This window comes from Pteropus alecto, unplaced genomic scaffold (genome assembly GCF_000325575.1).
Source record: "Pteropus alecto unplaced genomic scaffold, ASM32557v1 scaffold95, whole genome shotgun sequence".
Lineage (NCBI taxonomy): Eukaryota > Metazoa > Chordata > Mammalia > Chiroptera > Pteropodidae > Pteropus > Pteropus alecto.
In genome coordinates, this window is record NW_006441071.1 from 19,551,110 (window position 1) to 19,577,864 (window position 26,755).

Below are 26,755 nucleotides of genomic sequence, written 5' to 3' on the forward strand. Positions count from 1 at the left end.
TTTTTCTGGTTGCTGGATTAAACTTCCTATTTTTACAGGATGACCAAAAATATTGGTGACGACGGCGGTGGTGATGACAACACTTTCAACTTCAGCTGGAAGGTGTTCACTAGCTGGGACTACTTGATTGGCAATCCTGAAACAGCAGACAATAAATTCAATTCTATCACAATGAACTTTAAGGTAAAGATGCCAACTTCAAGAGTCTTTACTAAGAGTCTTTACTAAGAGTAAACAAAAAACCTGTCCGTATGGTCTAGCTAGCGAAGTATCTTGACAATTAAAAGAAAGATTAACTCATCATCTGCCTACCAAGATCTGGGCAGGGTTCAGATTATAACTGGAAATATCTGACCCATGGCAGCATTATTTCTTCTCCAAATTTGGTAATAAAATAATGGCATTGTCTTGAAACAGGAGACCATTAGTAATCAAAATCAGATATTTTACATAACAGAACGGTGCTCATTATTTACAGGAATATTAGCTCAATATTGAAAATGACTTTAAACTATTATGGTGTGGCTTTAAAAACAAACAAACAAACAAAAAACCTGTACTGGTATTGAATTTAGAATGAAGACTATCCTAGTAGTAGATCAATCAGAGTTTGTAAAAATTTTTCCTTCTTTCTCTCACTTGTTCTCGCTTCCTGGCAATATTCACTGGTTTATGGAATCCAGATTTAGTTTACATTTTCATTCCTTACATCTGATGTTTGCAAAATTAATTGCCGAGTTCATACTTTTATAGCTCAAATATTTTTCTTTTTCTCTGTTTTGCGTTGGTACAGGAGGCTATAATAGAAGAAAGAGCAGCCCAAGTAGAAGAAAACATCCACTTGATCAGATTCCTGAGGTTTCTTGCTAACTTCTTCGTGTTTCTAACACTTGCCGGGAGTGGATACCTCATCTTTTGGGCTGTGAAGCGATCCCAGGAATTTGCTCAGCAAGATCCTGACACCCTTGGGTGGTGGGAAAAAAATGAAGTTCGTCTCTGCATGCTTTTTATGTGTTTAGAACCTGACATTTGAAATTTTATGGGTTATGCTTCTATGGCGAAATATTAAATAAGTCTTCTCTTTACCTGTGTCCTCCATCCTGTCCTGTGGGTTAACCAACCCTGTCCCACATTTTCCTCTCTATTCCAGCCTAATTTCCAAATCTGTCTCTGTCTGTTTTTCATTTTAGGACATTCTGGAAAGTTAGAGTTAGAAGAGATATTAGCATATACATATTCCAACCCATACATTTTACAGATGGGGATAATGAATCTTATGAGACTAGGTGATGTGTTCGTAGTCACAAAACCATGGAGAAGAGTGAGAGTTAAAACCTAGAAATCTTGATTTCAAACCCCACACTCTTTTCATGACCTTATGTTACTTTCTCTGTAAATCCTGCATCTGTCATTGAAAGATCCAATTGTTGCCTGAATTCTTTGAATCGGCAATGATAAAGCTCTTGCTTCCTGTATTTATCTTACCAACACATTCAAATTGCCTCCTCCACTTTGGCAAGCCTGGGTTTCTCCCTGTTTTTCACTAGCAACTTAACTGCCAATAATCCACTTTCTCCTCTGCCTTATTTCCTACCCCTCCAAATTCTATTCATTTAAAGAAGGCTTTTTTCTCGTCATAAAAGTAGTACATGCTCTAGATTCTTTACTTTGACTTAACTTAGCCTAATAATATAATCATAAGGGTGTCAGTCAGGAGAGAAAGACCACACATTTCTTACTGGTTTGTTCTCTCTCTCTCTCTTTCTCGCACACACACACACAACGCTATGTGTTCTCCTTTTGTTTTTCTGAATATTCTGTTTTCTTTGATAAAACCCGTTCCTTTTTTTTTTTTTTTTTGCTCCAAACAGTTTGTATTTCCCAGAATTCAGTATTTAGTCTTGAGCCCCCCTCAAGGGATTTATTCATTCTAACTGATTAAACTGGCCCATATGCTGATGATAGTCAAATTAGTATTTCCAGTTTGTACCTCATTTCTCAAGAGATCATTTTTCATTTCCTTTGGAAATATTGTTGTGAAGTGCATCACCATATCAGAATTAGAATCAGTTACCACGTAGAACAATACATGTTCTTTGGATCAAGAGTGATGTCAATTGCATCCCTCATTATACCAGGAAACACTGTTATTACTGGCACATACACAAGCTCATACACAAGCACACTTTGAGAATGTTGAATATTGTCTTTGATGTTTTATTAAGATTGCATTTTTCAAATGCATGAGATAATCTTCTTTAATCTTATAAAAGATCAAAGGAATCAAGCTGGGATCTTACAAAATTCTGGCAGAAAGCAATAATAATTTCTGAACACCATTAACCTAGTTCATCCCTTGTGTCTCTTCATAGATGAACATGGTCATGTCTCTCCTGGGGATGTTCTGTCCAACACTGTTTGACTTATTTGCTGAATTGGAAGACTACCATCCCCTCATTGCTCTGAAATGGCTGCTGGGACGCATTTTTGCCCTTCTTTTAGGCAACTTGTATGTATTTATTCTTGCCTTGATGGATGAGATTAACAACAAGGTAAATCCTGTGTCTGGATTTTTCTTGCCATCAGCATGTTACAGCATTCCCAATCTCAAGATTGACAGAAAGGCAGTCTGTTTCATCTTCATTTCCCTCCCCATCACTTTGCTTTCTAGATTGAAGAGGAGAAGCTAGTAAAGGCCAATATTACCATATGGGAAGCCAACATGATCAAGGCGTATAATGCATCGCTTACTGGAAATAGTACTGGGCCACCCTTTTTTGTGCACCCTGCAGATGTACCTCGAGGACCTTGCTGGGAAACAATGGTGGGACAGGTAATATCACAAATAGAAGTGCATGACAATTGATGGATTAAAAAAAGATCAGAATCAATATTTCTTCCATGGGTATGACCTTTCTTTATTGCTTACTAATAAAAAAATAGCTAAGATTTATTGTTTACCATGTGCTAGCTGTGAATTTATATATATTTATATATAAAATATAATATTTATATATATTATCTCATGTAGTCTTCATATCTATCCATTGAGGCAAGTTCTACCCTTACAACCCTTTCACAGTTGCATATAAAGGAAGAATATTTCAAAATAGCGTGAGATCTTTACTACCTATTTGTGTTTTTATAAAGCACCTTGATTTAGGTACAGACCAAAGAGAGTATTTAAATTGAACTCTATTTAGCGTTACATGTTTGCTAGAAAAAAAAAAATGGGTTCTTTGGGAGCACACACTAATAGTAAGTTCAATAATGTCAATTTTTGTCAAATAATCATCTCTTAAGCATTAAAGGAAATTTTAGGTTAGTTGTTTTCATAATGATTGTGTACATGGCCACAGTCCAAAACTAGTGGTATTTTATTAGAGAAAAGAAAAAGTGTTTCATATGGCTTTCTGTCCAATAAGGGAAGCAAAACCAAAGGGAAAAAAAATTCTACTTTGGATCTCTTATTTTTATACAGAGCCCCATTTTATATTTTAAAAAGCCTTTAATTTTATCTCATTAGAATTGACACATCTAATATGCGTTTTATAAACTGATTTTAGACTTTGGTTCATCATGGATGAATAAACATTATAAAATATGTCATAGTACTTCTGTTAGGCAACAGTTTCAGCAGTAATGTGGTCATTGTGAAATTATTTGAATAATATTTACTGTGTATTTATTTTTGTAAGATAAAAGGAAAATTGAAAGTTAACATTAGTCTTATAAAACTAATATTTTTTTTTAAAATATGGATGTTATTCGATGTTCTCAGCTTCAAACAGATGCTCAATGGATATAAGCCAATCAACTATGATTTTAATTGTGGAAAAAATATGGAAAATATATATAACGCTAGAACATAACATTGATGACTGAGTCCAAAAAGTATGATACAGTTAAGGATTTTATTTTACTTTATTTTTTAAGCTTTCAGGGATCTGTTAAACCCCTTTCTTTTCAATTACATGTTATTAAATACTAAATTTTCAGACATGCACATTTCATATGTGTTTACAGGGACATATCATGTATGAAATATTAAATTAAAAGAAATGAAGTGAAAGCTGCTTATATTTAGTAGAGAGGTGCTGAGACCTATAGTGTGGAAGACAGAATAATGGCCCCTCAAAGATGTCCACGTCCTGATTTCTGGAACCTTTTAATATGTTACCCCATATGGTAAAAAGTACTTTGCTGATGTGATTAAGCAAAGGGTCTTGGGATAGGAAAATCATCTTGAATTATGTGAGTTGGCCTAATGAAATAACAGGGGGGACAAAAGAATTAAAGTCAGAAAAGCCAGATGTGACAGTGGAACCAGAGGTTGGAGTGATGTGCTTTACAGACAGAGGAGGGGGGCCATGAACCTAGGAATGCAGCCGGCCTTTAAAAGCTGGAATAAACAAGGGAGCAGATTCCTCCCTGATGCCTGTGCCTTGGTTTTAAACTTAAGACTTCCAGAATTGTAAAAAAAATAAATTTGTGTTATTTTAAGCCACTAGGTTTGTGGTATCAGGAAACGAATACATAGGAGTACACAGGTTTCCGTTGCAAGGCTCCTTGAGCAAAGTCTGGTTATAGTGTTTAACATGGGTTTGTTGCATCATATCTCAGCAGCTCCCTAAATCTTTGGCAGAAGTTGAGAGAAATGAAGAAAACAAGAAACGTAGTTTTCACAAACTCAAAGAGTTTGAGATGTTCTCTTCTATACATCCTAGAATGCAGACTGGCACAGGGCCAAGAAACCTACCCTTAGTAGGCAAATACCTATTAAACTAGATCAGTAGGACTCAGTGTAAAGAATAAGATTGGAGCTGTTCGCTTCTGGAGAGGAGGCGATGATTAATTAGACATGAATGCCAATGCAATCTAGGAGAATACTTATGTTTTTGATTATGCAGAAGCATCTGTGATATTCCTACACATACTGAATTAAAAAAAAGGAAAAAAGTATTTATTTAATTATTCCTTTTGGGAGCCTCTGGACCATGCTGCTTGCTTTGTTCTTAACAACAATGACAAAAAAAAACCCCTATGCATAGTGCTGTTCTTTGCTTCATCATCTTGCCTTACTGCACTTTGAAGTATTTCCCCTTTGCTTTTACCCTTCTTTCTCTAAAGGAGCATTCAGCACTTGGACAGTCTGCAGGAGCCACCCGGAGGGAAAGGGTTATGGTTTTGAATAGAATATTGATGAAGGAAGTGGAATCCATGGGGACAAAGAGGACACAGGGAACATAAAAACCCTGAGTGCTGGGACATTCTGGCTTCTAAGAGATCAATATTTATATCCATACACCTGGAAACATTTCTTTTAGCCACTTAAAGAAAAAATGGCTCTAGAAGAATTAGTAAAGGCAACTCTTGTGCATGTAATGTTGCAGACATGCCCCTAAAGTTTCATTCATTGTTCTGTGAGAACATTCTACATATTCTCTCTTCTCCTCCATAGCTGTCCTCTGCTTTGTTTTTCCTCAAGGATACAGTGGGACTCAAAGCTCCCTTTGAATTTGAATATAAGATAATTTGGTGGCTCCTTTATTATTCCAGGGAATCTCAAAATGTAGTCATTTAGTCTCATCTCCTATGGTGTGTGATAGATAGGCAGCAGAGCCGTTCTTGGGAGACAGCTATTTGGAGCTATATACTGAGGTCTGTATTTCAGGGAAGGAGAGAAAGCAGCCAACAGCCAAAGATAAACAACAATTTATTGAATGCCTCTAGTGTGCCAAGAACTACCTCTTTGAATTTTAAATTACCCTTTTGAGAGAAGTTATATTATTATCCCCGTTTTATAGATGAGGAGGAGATCATGACGTAGAAAGATAAAACAATTTGCTCAAGACCTCAAAAGAAGTCAATGACAGGAGCCCATATTTAACCTATCTAATTAAAGTTTGTGTCCTTGTCCACAGTGCTGAAACATGGTTAGCATCAACGCATACTCCCCAAACTCCTGCCATGGAATATCTACAGACTGAGGCCCTTTGTGGCGTCCCTGCAAACAATGCTCTTAGGTTTACTGATCAAAGTGGCCAGTCATTTTAACTAAATGTCACGAGTGTGAAGGTGTTAGGCGAGGAGCTCAATGCTTAACAGGAAGCTGTGTGGGGACCTCGCTCCCATCCTGAATAGAATGCTGGCTCTGGGATTGGATGATGTCCCTGAGATGGGCTGGGCCACCATTTTGGGGATTTTCTTTCTTATAAATCAGTGTGTTCCTTCTATGCTATGTGAATATTTTAACATTATAATATAATGTTTGAATCTTCTTCTGCTATTGTCTGTGGAAGTTAGGACACTGCTTAGGAAAAATAAAATTTCAGCCATTAGGATGAAGAAGCTTAGGAGGATTGGGAAGACTTCAAAAATGCTCTGAAGTTTTCTTGTATCTGAGGAAATCTTTCTGACAGAAGAGGGAAATATTGATTCACCAGCTCTCATTCCCACTAGTCTAGCATGGCCCTGTGTGGTATTAATGACCAACTTGATGACACAGAGAAGCTCTGGGATAAAAGTAAGAATATAAGTACAGTTCAGTTGAGGCACTGTCCAGTAACAGCTGCATGACACTTGTTTGCTGCAGCAATGGCTGGAGTAAAAAGGTGGGCCAAGACAGTGTAAAGTTTCTGTATAATCTGAAAACCTAAAAATATCCTTCATAGCCTACCTCTAATGGATGCTAGTTATTAGAATCTGAACTCATATTGCCTGGGAAATTAAAGGAGAATAAGAGTAGGGAAGAGAAAAGTTATGGCCACAAAGAACTGCGTGAATTTACTATCGCGCAGTCATTCGTTCCATATTAATTGAGTGCATGCTAAGTGCTAGATACTAGAGGTATAGCGGGGAGCACAGGTGGACCAGTTCTCTGTCCTTGTGAAAATTGTAATCTTTTGGGGAGAACAAAGCCTCTAATTAAATAACTATGCAAAATTGCAAATTTGCAATGGCTACAAAGCATTATAAGAATAAAATGCATGGAATTTGAGAACTTATAGGGAAGCTTGCCTTTGTCAGGAGGTGAGAGAGGCTTCCCTAAATGGTAGTGCCACGCTGATATACATGTTTATTGGCACAAACCGAGTCATGAGGTGAGGTTAGAATGATTGAATGGAGTGAAGACCACATGCCAAGGTCCTGTGGCCTGAAGAAGTATGGAGTTTGAGGTCTGAAAGAAAGCCAATGGGGCTGGAGTGGAGAAGACAGAGGAAAGAGCAATGCAAAAAGAATAGAGAGTTAGGAAGGTTTCAGATTATACAGAAACTTTACACTGTCTTGGCCCACCTTTTTACTCCAGCCATTGCTGCAGCAAACAAGTGTCATGCAGCTGTTACTGGACAGTGTCTCAACTGAACTGTACTTATATTCTTACTTTTATCCCAGAGCTTCTCTGTGTCATCAAGTTGGTCATTAATACCACACAGGGCCATGCTAGACTAGTGGGAATGAGAGCTGGTGAATCAATATTTCCCTCTTCTGTCTCTTGAATGAACAAGTCTGAAGCTTAGTCTGTGTGGCTACTAAGAGGGTCCCCAGAAGGATCGAGGCCCAATTGTTCTAGTAGTGACAGTTTTTAACACATTCTTGAGTAAAGCCTATCCTTTTTTCCCTGTTTCATTCTTCCCAATCCCCACTCCAGTTCCTTGACAACACCTCCCAAAATATGCTACCTGCTTACAAGCTCTCATCACAGGAGCTATATTTTTGGTGGAAACTAATGCTACAATAATTTTTAAAATTTATCTTTTTAAATTTTCAGTGTGATATATATTTTTTGCTTTTATTATATTTATATTATAGTTAACTTCTATTTATGGCAAACGATATACATCTTTTATTTACAATAGTGGTTATTTTTTTAAAAAATAAATTATATGAAAAGTAATATCAGGCAAAGAATATTTCAGATGGAACTTGGATGTGACAAGAATCATGAAGGTGGTACCTGACTACCAGGGTTCAGAAAACACTGCTTTGAAGTATGAGGCTCTAAATTAACCTAATGATTGCCAGTGAAATGGCCCTTTGCCCTATGAGAAAAATCTTTCTCTGTAGTTATTTTAGAGGTAACTGGAAATAAACACCAACTTCTCAAGTTATAGAAGAACATTAATACTTCTGGCAAAATATGTCTTATTAGACAGTGTCATTCTTCTTAGGGCATGAATTTTTGGGAATGAACAGAAAGAGAAGAAGCAAAATATGATAAAAATTTATAATTATATGTCTACTCTTCTATATATATTGCTTATTGTCATACAAGTTTCATGAAGAAATAGTGAACTTCTCTAACTCTCAGTGCACACGCTTTGCACATAAATTCAAGTTCACACCACTAACCAGTTTCTAATTTTCTAGATCTTTTCTAGACATATGCATAAATATATGTATATATATGTATACACACAGGATTTTTGTTAATATATGAGTTCATACTACATATCATGATTTGAAAAATTTTCAAAAACCTGTTTCTTATTAGAGCATAACATTTCAGCACTTTTTAAACAACTTTATTGAGATTCAATTCACATGCAATACTATTCCACTCACTTAAAGTATACAATTCGATGGAGTCTAACCACAGTAGCATTTTCTTTTAAAAGATCACAATATTTTGTTGTGAAAACACCCTGTTTTATTTAATCTCCTCCTGAGCATATTTGAATTGTTTCCAGTTATTTTCTGGGAGAAGCAATACTTTCATAATTATACATATGGTTTTGTGTACTTGTGTTAATATTGCCATAGAATACATTTCTAGAAGTGAATTTCCTTGATCAAATTCCACACACTTTAAAATGTGATGGATCTTCACAAATTCCCCCCCACGCATTGTGCCAGTCTATCTTTCTCATCAGTTTATGACAGTGCCTGTCTCACCAATATGGAGAGGCATAGCTTTTTAAATATTTATCACTCTGTGAGGCAACAACTCATTGTTTTAATTTTCATTTTTATTGTGTGGAGTTTAAGTATTTTTGAATGTTTTAATTGACTGTATATTTTCTCCTATGGATTTATTATTTATGATATTTGCCATTTTTTTCCCTAATTGAATCACCCATCTGTTGTCATAAAAGTAAGTTTTTAATGTGTTAGGAAAACTTACTGCTATCTTACATGCTGCAAGTGCTTTTTCTAAGTTTGTCTTTTAACTTTATAAATATTGCTGTTTGTCAGATTAAATTTTAAACTTCTGTGTGGTCAATATTTTTCTATTTGGGGTTCATGTGTCCTGCTAATAAAAGTTTCTCAGTAAGAATACTTTAGATACAGTGATTTTGGAACAGAAAACAATTACTTTTCAACTAATAAAATAGGTGTAAACAGTCTTTATTTGCTAGATGTGCCTAACTAGTTTTTCAACTATTAATTGCAGTTTCTATGCTCATAGTATTTAGAAACATGAAAAATTTGATGTCAACGCTAGGACCACTTGAGGAGAGAAATGTAAATTTTAATGCAGATAATATCTCAACAGGAATTTGTGCGGCTGACTGTTTCTGATGTTTTGACCACCTATGTTACAATCCTCATTGGGGACTTTCTCAGAGCATGTTTTGTAAGATTTTGCAATTACTGCTGGTGTTGGGATTTGGAATATGGATATGTAAGTATTATATTCATTTTTCTCTTATCAGATTATTCCCTTGTGGGTCATTGTTTACACACGCTATTCAAGAAGACATTTCAGAATTTACAGGGCGGGTTCGTCGTTTTAGATGTCAATACGGTAGTCCACTTTTGCCCACAGAGAATATGTTCTGAGATCACCAGTGAATGCCTGAAACTGTGATAGTACTGAATTCTACATATACAATGTTTTTTCCTGTGCATACATACCTTTTCACCTAAAGGAAGCACTTTACAGCTTCTCTTTGGCACATATGAATCACTATGCCTGTGCTTTGGAGACATTACTGAGTAAAATAATAGTTACTTGAAAACACGCTCTGCAATATCATGATGGTGGACCTGACAACCAAGATTACTACTAAATGACTGAGGGGCAAGAAGTGTACACAGCATGTGTATGCTGGACAAAGGGATGATTCACATCCCTGGTGAGATGGAGCAGGATAGTGCGAGATTTCATCATACTACTTAGAATGGTGAGAAATTTAAAACTTATTTAAAACTCATTTTTGGAAATTTTCTGTTTAGTATTTTGAACTTCAGTTGACTGTGGATAACTGAAACCATGGAAAGTGAAACTGCGCATAAGGGGAGACAACTGTAAATGAAGACCAATGAGTCAGTTTTAATTCAGAAGGGATCAGACTTGAGTATAATGGCTTATGATATTCTCATGAGTTAGCAGAGGTTAGCTAAAGCAACGGATCTTACCTGCCCATTAAAATGGACTCAATAAATCTTGGACCCATAGTCAGCTCCCTCCCCATGAAGCTTGTTGGCATTTCAAGAAACAGGGCAGGATGAGTAGTGTCAACTGCACATTCTGTTAATTCCTTTGCATCCTCATAAACGAACTCCTGGACACATGTCATTGGCCACTCACTGTGCAGTGCATTGGAGGATAAAAGGATTCAATAAATGTAATGCTTCCTTCATAAAACTCACAGTCTAATAAGAGCTCAACAGAAATACAAGCAGGGGGCTATGGAAGTTTTGAGTAAGTCCCAAGGTGCTGATAGGCCTTTGGCAAGTGGCGAAGCTAAATTCTAGCAAATTTCTCTAAACCCCACTGGCGTTGACTTCGTCATGGGCTCACTTGCTTTATGCTCAAGCCCAGGTTCCCCCCACTTCAAGTTTGAGCATTGCAGCAGAATCATCTTGGGAAATATGACCTGGGGTGTTGGTAGTACTCATTTGCTTAAAATTGTCCATTGCTTTAATGGGTATTTAGAAGGAATTCCAAATGCCTTTCTAGGGACTTCGATACCCTGTGTGATCTGTCTTTTTTTTTGTTTTTTGTTTTTTTCTTTCCCTCTGAGCTTATCTCCTACCTTTTGCTCTTTCTTTGTGAAGTCCACAAATGTCAGGATTCTTTCTTATGCTCAAACACAAGATGGTCCTTGTATTTGAGCTAGCTGTTCCTCCCTCCAGGCATACAGATTCCTAAAATTTGGCATGGCTGATTTCTCCTTATCATTAAGGACTCAGCTAATACATCTCCTCAGAACTCTTCTCCAACCATCCAATCTAATATAGCCTACCAGACACTCGCAGTTCCAACACAGTTTTATTTTTTTAATATGATGTATAACTATTTGACATTTCCTTTTTCAAGCATGCTTGTTATCTGTCTCCCTCTATTCGAATGAAAGCTCTCTGAAAACAGAAACTTTGACGTCTATGGTTAGAACTATGCTCATCACATGGCAGGCACTATGTGTTGATTCAGTGTTGAACCTCCACATTCTAGCACCATCTACTGACAAAATTCAGCTTGCTTCTAGGAATATACCTATGGAATCAGCTCTGCCTTAGTATTCTTGAGACAATGATGTTTCTCTCCTCACTAGTTAAGGGATATCTTTTGCTGCTGATCTTCCTCCTGTCTCATGACCTCTAGTCTTAGAGGTCACATACAGAACTGTTTTCAAGACTCCAGGCTAGATACTCTGCCTGGCTATCTTACTTTGAGATCGTACCTTTTATTAGGTCATCTCTATCACTCACACTGAAAGTGCTTCTCTGATGAGCCAAAAGCAGTTAGGTAATGCTCTTTGGTAAATGACAGTGAGGTAATGCTATAGATCCCGGATGTTGTGGCATTGCTTTCCCATCCCTGCTATGAGATATTCAGCTGGCTTGGTTTCATTTCTATTTTTTTTCACCTGATTCAGCTCTTCTGAAGCAGACATAAAAATTGGCATTTTTTTTTGTTGTTAGACTTTTGCTTGGCTTGTGCTTGCCTTTTGCCCCTTACTGCTTGCTTCTTAAGTGCTAGAAAATTTTGCTTCAAATACGAAGTCAATACAACATGACCTGGATGCACAAAAGCTGTGATTAAATGACTAATTTATTATTTATTGAGTGCTGACAATGCTCTTGAGTTAGTACGAAGTACAGGAAAAAGACAAGTTCCTGTTCTAGGTCATAGAGAAAGAATTTTCTTCCATATGTTACCTTTGGAAGGCTCTTCAGAGAGAAGTTCAGCATCAAAACAAGTTTTAGAATATTAAGGTTGGATGATGGATCTTTGATGTGGATTCGATTTTCATTGGCCTACCAAGTGGACAGCGTACGCAGCTGAGTGCCTACTAAGTGCAAAACCTTTTGAGCAAACCTCTGTGCTGGGTAATAAGGGGATACAGACATGGAAAAGATATAAGCTGAAAGAGAGATTGCAAACTTGGGCTTGCAGGCTAGATTTAGTTTAGATAATTTTTTTCTTTGGTCTACAGAGGGGTTTGTTTGTTTTTAATGTGCTAATATTTAAAAACTGAAAAGTTTACATTAAAAAATATGGATTTCTTGCTTTTCTTGACATATTAGAAGGCCTGGCAATATTAGACCCATATTCTCACTTATGAGAAATTGGTTGGAGCTGAAAAACCACTGCCCTCTTCAGATTTATTCATTCACCAGTTTCTCACATTTTTACTACTCTTTAATTTTGCAAGCTCCCATGGTCAATACAGAGCAAAATGTAAATGTTATAGGAGAAACCAACTGTTATATGACTTTGGGGCCGGTGACAGTCAATAGAAATGCAAAGACATCATGGAGAAAGAGATATTTGAGCCACCTTGAAGGAATTTCAAAAGATTGAGATGGAAGAAAACATTCTCAGTGGAGGGACAGCTGTTAAGACAGGGCCCAGCAGCTGGAAAGTATGGGCAATGCAGGCAGAAAACAGAAAATCTAGAAAACCCAGAATAAGTTAAATATGAAAATAAAAATTACAGGTAATCCCACCACTCATGGCATTACTTATATGGATTTTTGAATCATATAGTATTAGTATTTATATATAGATAAATAAGTACTATAGATTCATTTTAGATTTTTATAAACATATATAAATACAGTATTTATATAGAAATATATATATCATATATACAGTATGCTGTTAACTTATTTATGAGGTGGTTTTTAAATGATTGTATGCTATTCCATATATGAATAAACTATAGTTATTTGCTAAAAAAAAACATATAGCTGGTCAGTGGTGGAACTAGGGCTCAAAGTCATGTGGCGGTCAACTTTGAAACCATCAACTAGATTTCGTGTTCATTTTCACTATAATGTTTAATGCTAGAAATTTTAAGGACTCTGCCAAATCATGAATAATTCATGAGCCAATCTATAGCATTTGTATCTTAAGGTGCTCCCAGGCCTAGACAGGTCACTTGCAGGCAGTTAGCAGGGAGGGCAGGGATATAGAATTAGAAGTTAAAACTGGCATTCTTCAGCTGGGAATGAGATATTATTTAGCAGTCTAGGAAGATGGCATGATAAAGAATCAGTAAGAAGTCATGGGTATCCCATGAAGGGATGAGAACATAATGGAAAAAGGAACAGCATGGGCTGGATTTGAAGTTCCACTTGAATGTTGGATGGAGTCTGTCTGCAGCAACAAAGGTTGAAGCACAAAGCCTCAAGGTGCTGAATCATCCCAGTAGGTGAGGCTAGGATTTGTCCTACATCAGTGGTTCTTAAATTTAAGCATCCATCAGAATCGCCTGAAGACATGTGAAAACAGAATTTCTGATTCAAGATATCTGGGGTGAAGCCCAATAATATACTTTACTATCAAGTTCCAAGACAAAGCTGCTGCTTCTCGTCTGAGACCACACTTGAGAACCATTGCCCTAGAGCCACAGGCCAGGCCAGCATGAAGCTCTAAGTGGAGTGGTTCCAACTGTGGGAAATGAAATTCGTGTGAAGGTCATTGCAATGACAGAATTCTCTCTGAGATTCTGAATTGCATTTCACAATATTCATAGGTTGATGATCTGCCCAAAATAACCAAACTTGTGGAGAGAGAGTGGGTTTTCCCAGGCTCTTAGTCCAATGAGTACCATATGTCTTCCCTCTGGGTAGATGACTGACTCCTATCCACCAGAAACAAAGGTCCAAATATAAAACAAAATAATTTCCAATCCCTCGACTATTATGGACCTCAGCCCCAAGCATGTTTTTTTCCCCAAGCATCATTTATTTACCTTTAAGCATTTTAGATTTTAGAGGCAATCAAACAAATATATTGCAAATTAATTTACACTCATATTACTTTTAAGAAATCTAAACTGTAACATAATCTCTTATGTTTAAAAAAATTCACCTCTAAAAGAATGAGCATTGAATTTTATACTGTGTATGTGTGTGTGTTTGTGTGTATATGGGTATGGGAGGGAGGGTTGCCTTCTTACATTTGTTTCATGTTTAGAGTGGGAGTTTCTGAGTTTAATGCATACAGTATTAAATTTCATTTCTAAGATATTTATGGAGAAGCAATTCTTTAATAACTGGGTCTGATTTTCAACCAATTACATAATTTAGATTAAAAAGAGATTTTAGAAATTATTTAGTTTAGAAATCGGCAGACCTCTGTAAATGGCTAGTGTTTTTGCTTCTGCAGGTGCGATATTGTGATATAATAAGAAATACATATTTTGGTCTTCATTTCCAGCTCCTGGCCAGAGCTCCTAATATCTTTGTATTTTCCTAAGTGATAGGGTGCTAGGAACATCTTTTGTTCTAATATTTGGTCTTTGATCCTGGTTCCTGACACAGAGCTCCTAAATTCCTTGTAATTTCTTGGGTGACAGGAACAATTTTTTTTTCTAATGAGGCAACTCTTGGTGGGCTCCTGGATAATTTCTGGTTGGGGCCTGGTCACCAGAAAGTCCAAGCTATGATTAGAAGCTTGACATTTTCAGCTCCATTCCCCTATCCGCCCGGTAAGGGAGAAGGACTGGAGACTGCATTAATAATTGGTCATGCCTGCTGATGAAGTCTGCATAAAAATCTCTGACCTGTGGTATTCAGAGAGCTTCTGTGGTGGCTGAAAACATCAAGGTGTACTAGGTAGATAGTGCATCAAGAGAGAGCATGGAAGCTCTGTGCCACTTCCTACATACCTTGCCCTATGCATCTCTTCCATCTGGCTGTTTTGTGAGCTGTATCCTTTTATCATAAACTGGTAATCTAATAAATAAACTGTTTTCCTAAGTTTTATAAGCTTTCTAGCAAATTATCAAATCTGAGGAGGTAGTCATGGGAATCTCCAGTTTATAACTAGTCAATTAGCATAGGTAACAACCTGAACTTATGGTTGGTATCGAAGTGGGGGCAGTCTTGTGGGACTGAAGCCTTAATCTGTGAGATCTGCCCTAACTGCATTGTTAGCGTCAGATATGAGTTAAATTGCAGGACATCCAGTTGATGTCCACAGAGAATTGGGGAATTTCTCGGTGTGTGGGGGAAACTCACACATCTCTGTCAGAAGTATTGTGAGTAAAGTGTAGTAGAAGAGGAAAAAAAGGGGACTTTCTTTTCAGTGGGCCATATGGTCTCTGTTGTAACTATTAAACTTCTGTTTTGCTCCAAACAGCCACAGACAATACATAAACAAATAAATGTAGCTGTATTCTAATAAAACTTTATTTATAAAAACAGATGGTGGCCCAGACTTGGCTCATGGGTCATAGTGTGCCAACCCCTAATCTGTTTCATAAATTTATCTGTGAGAGAACTGAGGCCTGAAGAAATTAGTGATTGGCCCAGTTCACCCAGCTAGGAAATGGCAGGGCAAAGTCTCATACTCAGGTCTGAATCCCAAGTATCTGTACCACAGATACACATGGTACAGTAGAGCTGCCCTCTACCCTTTCTATGCATCTGGTCAATTTATACATCAAAGCTTTATTCCTCCAGTTGCCCCTGCCGCAAACAGGGCCGGGGGTTCCCAGTATGTTCTTTGAGCTTTTCTAGTCACATAGTAATAAAAATATCTCATCTCAAATGACCTTTAAAAGGTTCTTGTGCTTGTGAGAATAAAGGGAATGTACTTTTAAAAGGCTGAATTTTTTCATTTTTTGTAGTTTGGTGGGCTAAATCAGACACTATTCTAAAGAGGCCAAGGTTGAAGTTTTGATTCTTAAACTGACACAGAGAAGAGCTGCTCGAAGGCCACAAATGGTGCAGACCACCAGGCTGAGCATTTTTCAAATGTGTTTTGTGAGTTAACAGGGCTCCAAGAGAGAAAAATAGATGATCCAGAGCAAAGTGCTCTCTTGGAAAGAGAAAGATGCAGAATTAATGTTTCTCATGATTAAAAGCAATTCGTTTTTTTTCTCCATGAAGGCCACATTTTTTTCGTTGTTAATTTTAGGACAAAAACTATCAACCAGATCTTTTTTTTTGCATCTTGTGAATGTTACCTTTCTAGGTGATGAGCACACTAGTGAAATACTTTGTATATCCTTTTAGCAGTATCTTGAGTGAATTTATGTTGAAATTATCCATATTAGCTTTGTCCTGCCTAATGTAACAGGGCTACGTAATGTTTCATTATGTATCATTTGATCATTTTTTTTTTTATCTTGTTATTTAACCATTGTTACGCTGTCCTTGCTGTTTACTCCCTGAATCTGTTAACAAAGCATATTGCGCTTATCTTCCAATTGACTCAGAGAGCACTACTGCCTTTTGGAAAAGTGATGAAGTTGGTTTTAAGAAGTCTCGAGCATTCAAATGTTGTGATCATTTTATTGGCGTTTCAAATCACAGACCTGTCCTATCTTCTTATAAATATATGTTTGGGTTTTTGGATTTGCGAAGAACAGACATTTTCAGGTCATGTGTGTGTGTGTGTGTGTGTGTGTGTGTGTGTGTGTGTGTTGGAGAGAGGGAGTTATGAGGGTACATATGGTGTAAAGTCACATATGCAGATGTGAAAATCTGAGGCAATAATAGAGACCTGCCCCTCTCTTGATTTCTCTTTCATGATTTCTTGATCTTTTCACTTCATATCTTTTTGCTGTTCTCTTTTTCTCTTGTTACCAATTAATTAGTCAGTCTCCTGCCTGATTATTCTGTTTCAAATGAAGTAAAAGCCAATTTTATTGCCCTTGCTAATTAGCGTTAATCTCATTGGTAGAAGCTTTCCTTCTAGGATGCCTAATGTGTCACCAGGAAGCCTTTGAATTGGCCACCTTGAGACAAATACCTGCTTTAGTTTCTATTGGTGGCCCCTCTGCACAAAGAATAGCCTCATGCTGCTGCCCTAAGCATTATTATCCAGGAGACAAATACTGGACACTAAATTGCATAACTTCTTAAACTTTGTCGTATTTCTCTATATTTGTTTTATTGTAAAAAAAATTCACTTTTTTTTGTTTAAAAGTGTTTTATAATAGGCAAAACTTAAGGAAGAAAATGAAAGTCATAATCCATCACCACGTATAATAAATATTAATTTTGCTGATTACTTTTAAATTATTACTTTATACAGTTTCATACTGAGTTGGTAAAAATAATGAATGTATAATTTATATATTTCTTGTTTAACATTAAAACATTGCTTTCTCTTGTGTATGTAAATACTCTTCCAACAGTGATTATAATTAGCTGTACTATATGTCATAGTATAGATATACAGCATTAATTTCACCAATGTTAGACAGTTAGGTGGTTTCTTTGCTGCTTGTTTAAATTTGTAAACATTTAAAATATTTTGTTAAAACAATTCATAGAAGTAGACTTAACAGTGTCAGAGAAAATGAAGTTTTTAAAGCTTTTAATATGTATTAACAAATTGTTTTTCTAAAAGTTTGCTCCAATATTTACTTTCACCAGCAGTGCATGAGAGACTGTCTCACACTTTCATAGCACTGAATGACAGATTCACTATGTTAAAAAGGGTGCTTTTAAATTTTATTTATTAGTAATTATTTATTATATTGATTACTCTACTATTATTGCTGCAAGAGAGTAGTTGAGAGCTTGGCTATACCTATGCAGAAACATAAAATACTAGCCTTTCAATATTTACCATTTAAGCTACTAATCCAATGAACGTCTGTGTCTCTTCTAGCCTTCATACACCGAATTTGACATCAGTGGCAACGTCCTCGCTCTGATCTTCAACCAAGGCATGATATGGTAGGCCAGCTGTTGGATAATTGGCCGCTTTTAGAAAAGCCTCCGAGTTCATTATTTCATAAAGCATTATAACCCAGTGTCAGAGGAGACCGCAGTCTGTGTCTAAGTCAACGTTTGCCTTTGCAGAGTGGATGGTTATGAATAGTTTACATTTTTCTTTTTCATATCTTAAATCTCGGTCCTCAAAGGCATCCGCCTGTTTTGCATAGCACTCCTTCATCCAATGTTGGGAGTCCATGTTCTGGTTGGTAGATTATTTGAAGGCTTCTTATATTTTATATTCTGCAACACTAGGATCTAACAGTGACGTTAATGATCACATTACTACATATTAAGTGTGAAATAAACTGATGTAAGGTCTCTCTGAGAATCTGATTTTATCTTGTCACTATCAAATATATTTAAAATAAAACTTATTGCTACTTTTAAAAATAGTATCTTACCAAATCCAATAGTTTATAGAGATGAAACACATGTTTTAGGAAGGTCGAGTTAAAAATGTGATCTTTATTTTGGAACTAGTTTCACAGGGCCATTTGCACACCAGAATTATTTCTTTTGATGTACAAAGGATTGTCATATCTTTTATTAAATGAAAGCATTCTTCCTATAAACCTTGACAAGTTAAGATGATTTGATACAGTCAAAATCATGTTTTGAGCTTAAAAATTGAATCATAGCATACAATTCATCTGGGGACCATGTGTCTTAGAAATCTGTCACCCTTAACTAAGAGCACTCCAATCTATAAGCGCTTATAATTGAGCTTTTTTATCCTGCTGATACATGTCTAACATAACACTGCACCACTGACCATACCTTTGTCCTATGTACAAGTACCAGTAACTAGGTTAAGTCTTTGCACAAGTATCATATATAACTCAAACCTTTCAACCATAGCTGGCCTGAATTACTAAACCTTTATGAGATTGGACCTCTCTGCAAATATATCTTGCTTCAGCAATATAAAGGCTGTAGTTAAATATATCTTGCTTCAGCAACATAAAGACTATAGTCAAGGACCCCATCATCTTGCCACAGGGCCTGTCAAATTCCTGTGCCTCACTGGCTCAATCAATATGAAGAAAAGACTATAAAAAGATTATCTTCTCCATTGTCAGATATGTTAAAAAATGTAATTCTTGGCTAAATTCTGCACATTACAGCTCATGTGTCTAGAGAGTCATGAAGGAGTGAAATGAACCTTTTATTCTCCAAGCAGGGAAGAAAGTCAAGGTGGCCCAACGTATGACTACTGACAGAGAAAGCCATGGGGGCAGATTCTATGGGTTCTGGAATTTTTATTTCCTGGAAAGGATTCTGTTGTCACGGCAGAAAATAGCTAACCTTGCTATTCAAGTAATGAGAGACCACTGTGCTATATTAGTTTTAAAACTCCCTGGCTCTTACAGAGTGCCATAAATCCCTCAGGCCTGGAGGGTACCATTTGTGCAGACATATGTTGCATCTCTCTTTCTTATTCTTTCAGATTTAAGGCAACAGATCATCCTAGAAATTCATTTTCATTATCAGAAAAGGGGTTGTAATGGCAGTCCTATAATTTTACAGCTCTTTCTACATATCACTATTATTCATATTAACGCTCTTAAAAATCTAAAAAATGTTCTCCAGTTTTCTCATGGGCAGATCCATTATCAAGATCTCTGCAGTATCACTGCACTATCACTTTCTATGTATTATTCCTTCAGATATGAGTCAAGTCTCATTTCTGATTAGTATGAAGAGGACGTTACTAAGCGATTGTGCTTTTTGAGTATACAAAGGCAGTCACACATTTTCCAGAGTTCCAGAAACAAAAGAACTATTATTCACCTTCAGACCAACCCTTTGTACAAATATTCTTTTCCTAGTTCCCAGGAAGTTGGTGAGGGAGGATGTGGTGTGCCAGGTGCAGGGGTGTGGAGTGTGTAGTAGGCTCTCTTGCACAAGGGCACTCACACATGGTAATCTACTGTTTGATGAGGCATGAGGATCTGATAACTGAGTTTGGCCATTTTCTACAGAAATAATCAAAAGAGCATGGGGATTTTTTATCAAATTCCATTGGTTTGTGACTGGAGACATTCAATTACAACTTTGGGAGGTTTTAAGTAGTGGAGGTTATTTACACTGATGTTATTAAAATCAAATATTTATAGGTAAAATCCATTTTGTTATGAATTGGCTGAAATGATCAGTAAACCTTTGTCAAACATTTATTTTTTAAATAGCATAGGTTTTTCGAAATCATATCTAATTGACGAAAACACAAATTATCTCTGTCATAACAGGATGTAGAGGCAGCAGAGAATACACAGTGAGAGGGAAGATGGGTTTAGACATTGCTCCAATGCTGTCTCATTGTATGCCGTCCCACTGGTCTTGTCACCTTTTGCTACCTCATTTTCTCAGTTGATCAAGTATGAATAATTTACCTGACATATACAATGTCACTGGAGTGATAAGAAGAGCTAAATAAAGGAAGCTCTCACTTGCTTTGATCTTCTTGGGAGGAAAGCAGTTTATCAGGCTAAGGTATTACAATGATATTTTTCTGGCAGATGACAGCATCAAGTCTGGGTAAGGGGCTTAGTGGGCCAAGCTGATTTGTGAGTGAGTCATGAACAAAGGTAGGATGAGCATTAAGGTTTACATGTTGCTGTGCTGCCAGGCCCTGTTTTTCAGGTTATGGCTCTTGTGTCATTTGTTCAAAATGCCTATGTGATATTTATTTGGAAAATTTGAAATTTATTTATTTACCAATGCATGTACAAATAATGTGTGTGCACATATATATGCATACATACAAACAATGCACGTATATGTATAGGTACGCATGTGACTTTAGGCAAGTCTTGGTCTTGAATTATGTACAAAATTATGTCTTAGGATAGCCTAGGTTGTCCAGCAATGAAATACTAAAATCTTGGTGGCTTACAAAAGGAAAAGTTTATTTCTTGTTCACACTACAAGTCTAATGTGGATTGGTAGAAGGCTCTGCCCTTATAAGTTACCCTCACTGTGGAGGTTTAGAAAGACAGAATCAGATCCACCTGGAACACTGCTGGTCAGGGTAGCAGAGAGAGAGGAGAACAAAATAGTACACAGTGTTCTTAAAATTTCTACCCAGCAGTGAGACACCTCATTTTTATTTCTAATTTACTGGCCAGAACAAATCACATGGACAACCCTGACTTTTAGAAGAGGAAAAGCATCATTATCTAAAAGCATTGCATTCCAAATATTGGCCTTTGGAGATATAATTTAGTGCTTTGTTATTCTGACCACTCAGCTGGGACTGTCGCTCAGTCGCTTGCTCAGGTTTTGGGAGTTCCAGGTTCTTTCATGCTATCTTGTAACCAGGATACCCCGTGTTGTTCCAAAGTCTATCCTCTTATTAAAAAAATTAGTAAAGTTTATATCTTAAGTAAATTTTAGGTTCACAGAAAAACTGAGTGGAAAGTAGACAGCTCGCACATATCACCTGCTCCCACATGCACAGCTTCCCCACTATCGTCATTGCTCACCACAGTGGTGCATTTGTTGCAGCTTATTAACCTACATGAACACGGCATTATCACCCAAAGTTCATACCATCTATTTATTTATTTATTTATTTATTTATTTATTTATTTATTTATTTAATTTTATTATTATTATTTTTTATGATAATTGGAAAGGTCTAGAAAGGCATATAGTGAAAGGCGAGTCTGCCTCCCAATCTTAACCTGTTTCTTGGGAATTCTTTCAGAGATACTATATGACTATATAAGCGTATTCTGAGTCTCTGTTTGTTTGTCCTGTTCATTTGTTGCTTTTAGGTTTATATCCCATATATAAGTGATATCATGTGATTTTCAACTTTTTCTATATGGCTTATCTAGCTTAGCATGATTAGTTCATGCCATTTTAAAAAATAATTTAACTTTCCACAAAGTCTCTGGTCAACTCAGGATGTAAAAATATCATTCAGATCTGTTGTGTGGACTCTTATCAATAAGATAACCCAAATTGTGATGAGATTCTATTTTTCAATAAAATATTATAATGTTGGGTTGCACAAGTTGAATTATAGTAGACACTAATTTCTTTAACTTAACTCCCCCACCCACAATAATAAACCAAATTTACACTGGATTGGTTAAAACAACAATTTTACATATCCAGGAAATATAAAATGGTAAACCTAACTAGGAATGCTGAGGGCTTTATTATAATTTGAACAGTCAAAAAGGTATGATCTACTTAAACTTCTAAAATAACTTCTAAAACCTCTTTTTGGTTTTAGATTAATTAATTGTCATTAATATAGTTTTGTGGTGCTAATGGATTTTTTCATCAAATAAAAATTAAAGTTTATTTTGTTGATATAACCAATAAATCCATCAAATAAAAGTGACCTTACCTACATGGTTCCTATTTTAAAGTGGTATTTTAAAATATGTTTAAAAAATCAGATATACATTGCAGTGGGTTTCCAGGGCAAACAAAAGTAATAAAGTAAACAGATAAACTAAATTAAATGGAAGTGTTGAATTTTCATCTTGAAACCATATAAAGCTTTTTCTAGGATAGCAACAAAATATTATTAGACATAAATACATCATTCCCATCAGCTCTGAACATTATAACAGTCATAAGTAGAAAATACTTCAGAAAAAGAAAACCATTTTAATTTTTCTCTTTTATTAAACAAAAATTAATTAGCCATGACAAAAGTAATTAATCCAAATGTACAGTTTATTTTAACAGAATATGTCGTTTTAAGGGTCAATTATATAAAAGTTATTTTTTGTATGTATGAATCGATATGAGTATTAGAGGAAATTAGATTTATTTTAGAAGTAGAAAACAAGAAAAACAAATGTAATATGTATATTGTTTACTCTGTTGTAGTTTAAATTTGCTAATGATAGCAGATGATTGGTGATCTGCATCTTTCTATGATGGAATTATGTATACAATACCCACAATAATGAGGGAAATGGTAAAATGGGTACAGAAGATGGAAATAGCTTAGCCAATTTGTTTATAAAAAGGGTTTGTACGGTTGAAAGTGGCAATATGTTTTCTGCCTTTGGCAAATAAGCAGGATGTGAAATAAACAGGTGCTGTGTAACCTTGTTATGGAGTGAAGACTCCAATTGAACAGAATTCTGTTTTCCTTTCTAGGATGGGCTCTTTCTTTGCTCCCAGCCTCCCAGGCATCAATATCCTTCGACTCCACACATCCATGTACTTCCAGTGCTGGGCCGTGATGTGTTGCAACGTTCCTGAGGCCAGAGTCTTCAAAGCTTCCAGATCGAATAATTTCTACCTGGGCATGCTCTTGCTCATCCTCTTCTTGTCCACCATGCCCGTCCTGTACATGATCGTATCCCTCCCTCCATCTTTTGATTGTGGCCCCTTCAGGTTCTTGTCTTTGAAATTTTATTTGGGCATAGTTTTCTTTCAGGCATGAAGATAGTAATGGTCAAAGTGTGAATTATTTTCGTTTTTTCAAACAATGGCATTTTGGTATGTGGGAATGAGATCCTTTGGATATTCAGGCTCATTAGGTGACATGGAGACTCTTAGGCAAGTTTCATCTATTTTCTCATAAAAGGGAAAATAACTGCTCCAGGCTCTGCCTAAGTAAATTATGGACAATGAGTCTGAGCTATTTCTATATAAGGACATAGCAAAGAGCTAGTCTGGATATGAAAGGTTACCTGATGCTAGGCCTTTGCATGCAGATATTTGAAGCTATTGCTATGTCTCATGTGGACTACCACATTGGAAAAATAAATAAATAAAAATAAATAAATAAATATAGTAGATTACCCCACATACTACCTGGGACATAGACTCATCATTAAAAAGGGTCGCACAATTTATAATCCAAAATGCTACATGCCAGTAAAAAATTAAAGCTATTTCTCACATATATTCTCCCTAAATAGCAAGGATAAATCACTCAAGTCAATAATAGTTAAGAAATCTCTCCGATTCAAGTTGAAAATGTACTTTCTACAGTTCTCTATGACAGAATTCTCTCTCTGACACTTATCAAGAAAGCAAAGACCCCAGGATATGGAGAATTGAGATTTCATTTCTTAAAGAGTCTTAAAAACGAATCTATCACAAGTCTCCCCCCAAACTTCTGCATGTTGAGTCATTGGGCAGCATGCATTCGAGGTATTTTTTCCTTTTCGGTGTAGAAAATGTGAATGTGAAAAGCCATGTGAATGAGAACCATGATGCAATAATGGTCACATATAATTTCCCCATCATGCTGTCAGGCCCAAGTTATTAAAGTCAAAAGATTTGTTGCCCATTGACTTAAGTATAAAAGAGGAATTTTCACTCTAATAATAGTCTGGGTTATTATGGCTTTACTGGAAAAGAAAGCAAGAAAATGTTAAGCCAGCTGATAGGACAAAAACTACTGGAGTTCTGTCAATTCAGGAAGCTGATATTGACAAGTCCTGTTCATTCTCTGCCCCACCCCCATCCAGTGGGCTGAAATAAATAATGCAGACAGTGACATCTGGAGACTAAATATGAAATTGCATTCTTGAAGGAGCGATTGGTCTTAATAACTCCTTGATAAACCTCAGAGTATTCAGTTCAAGACATAAGCCATTCAAAGACTTCAGTTAACTGCAAATTACCCACACAACTAAATATACAAGATAAGTGTGCTTTTAACTTTTTATTGGAAGTTAATACTTTTCAGAAAAATGTATCAAAGTGACTTAGCTCTCTACACGAGAGACCCCACAATGTCAATATGGAGCTGGGTGGTAGTAACACAGGTACATTTGTATTAAAAATATCATTGAGCGAGGCATATACAATGACTATACAATTTCAGGCTTTGAGCCCTAACTTTTCTACTTTTCTTTATATCACACTTAGTTACTATGATTGTAATGGGAAAGAAATCATTTGTTTCTAAAGCATAATATCTGATTTTGACCAAGTGTTTCCTAATTGGCAAACTTAGGTAAAATTACTACATATACATCACTATTTTAAGATCAAGGAAATTTAAATATTTTCAGTAGAGAAGTAGGGAAGGGGTTCTCTCTATCCTATTTAATCTATTTTTCCTACCAGCAAAAGAATGTATACTTTATTTGTTTGGACTGAAAGGTTAAAAGGATTTTTCCACCCTAGAAATGAGGCGAGAAAGCTATGTTAATAGGAGCCTCATGACTTACCATCTATAGGGACCCTGAGTTTGTGGTGGTTTGCCCGGCCTGCCTAGTAAAGGGTATCTGACCCTGCCGGGAGGAGGGGGCGGGGGGTGGACAGACAATTGGCAAACATGCATTTAAGGTAGATTAATGGAGACATCATAGCGATAGCCAGTTGCTCCCCAGTACAGATATGTTTTCAGGTAAGGTAGCTGCAACACCTTAGGAGACCCATTCTGCAAAGCAATTTGATAAGACATTCTACCTTGTTCTGGTTTCATAAGATCTGGCTAGGGAGGGTGAGTTTCTCATAAAATTATTTTAATAGACTATTAAGTGGATTTTCTTTAAACAGCTCAACAATTTAAAAATTATCTCTTTGGTCCAGGTAAAGAAAATTCTAATCATTTCACCATATTTCCTGATATTCAACGTTTCTCTACCAGCTCCCTCACTAATAATTCTGAACAATTTCTAGTTCTCTAGGTTCTCACACACTTCCCTACTAACATTATGGTGATTACATTTTTTATGCATTTTCATCTTACTGCAAAGGCAATATGTGTTTGTCCTAGAAAATCTGGAAATTATAGAAACATTTTCACATGAAAATAAACACTACCATAACCCCCAAAGCCCTGAAATAACAACTCTCAATATTTTGGCATTTTATATTCTGGTTTTCTTTTCATGCAGATTTTTTTTTAAATAACTGAGATCATACAATATGTTCAGGTTTATATTATATTGTGACACTGCTATTACATAACTTATTTGCAATTGCACTCTATGTTTCTATTTTTCTTAATAGTGTAGCTGACTTCTAGAGGTGGGAAATACTTTCATCTCTGAGTCACAGCATCTCAGAACACAGCAAAGAGTTGGCTAATAATTTGAATTAACAAGTGAATAATGACTGCTTATTGTGTGCTAAACACTAGATGAGATGTAAGATTAATTTGGGCTTAGATTCTGGTCCTGTGGCACTTTCAGTCTGGCTGGAAAGACAAGCCTACTCATAGACTGTTTTAATCTAAGATGGATGAAGCTATGCCCTTAGGGAAAGCATAGGTTAAGTGAAGTAGCATTTCATTTGACTGTATAGTCAAAGCAGACTGGAAAGGACTTCTGGGGGTATTGTGAAGTGACACATGTTGGCTAATCTGCCAAAAAAAGGAATTGCCAGGGATTTTTAATTAGTTCTATAGTTCGTGTATAATTGAAGAGATCTATACTCTTGGTAAGAGACATGATCTGGAAAAGGCACCCCAAAATTCCCAGAGGTGCCTCTAACTTTGCATTTGGGACACACTGGGATACAAAGAAGACCTTTGTAGGTAGGGATTGTTTTTGCAAAATTCTAGTCTCCCCATTCTAAAAACATTCATTAACTATAGCTGAACAAGCTGGAGAAGGGGGGATAGATTGTCTTATCTTCTCTCCTGTGTGCTTACCTACTTACTCTGGCTGTACTCTGTGTG

The 26,755-nt window shown here is 36.3% G+C and overlaps 1 protein-coding gene across 3 annotated transcripts in view; it reads left to right on the forward strand.

Moving 5' to 3' along the window:
- The window catches only part of TMC1 (transmembrane channel like 1), a 254,955-nt gene that overhangs the window by 219,980 nt on the left and 8,220 nt on the right, over positions 1-26,755 (forward strand). For all 3 annotated transcript variants that reach the window (XM_025051460.1, XM_006918441.3, XM_025051461.1), the window contains 7 exons: positions 39-183; positions 794-988; positions 2,373-2,552; positions 2,672-2,833; positions 9,497-9,625; positions 18,026-18,093; positions 23,266-23,505. In XM_025051460.1, the coding sequence (XP_024907228.1) occupies positions 39-183; positions 794-988; positions 2,373-2,552; positions 2,672-2,833; positions 9,497-9,625; positions 18,026-18,093; positions 23,266-23,505 (1,119 nt within the window). The remainder of the gene's footprint in view (positions 1-38; positions 184-793; positions 989-2,372; positions 2,553-2,671; positions 2,834-9,496; positions 9,626-18,025; positions 18,094-23,265; positions 23,506-26,755) is intronic.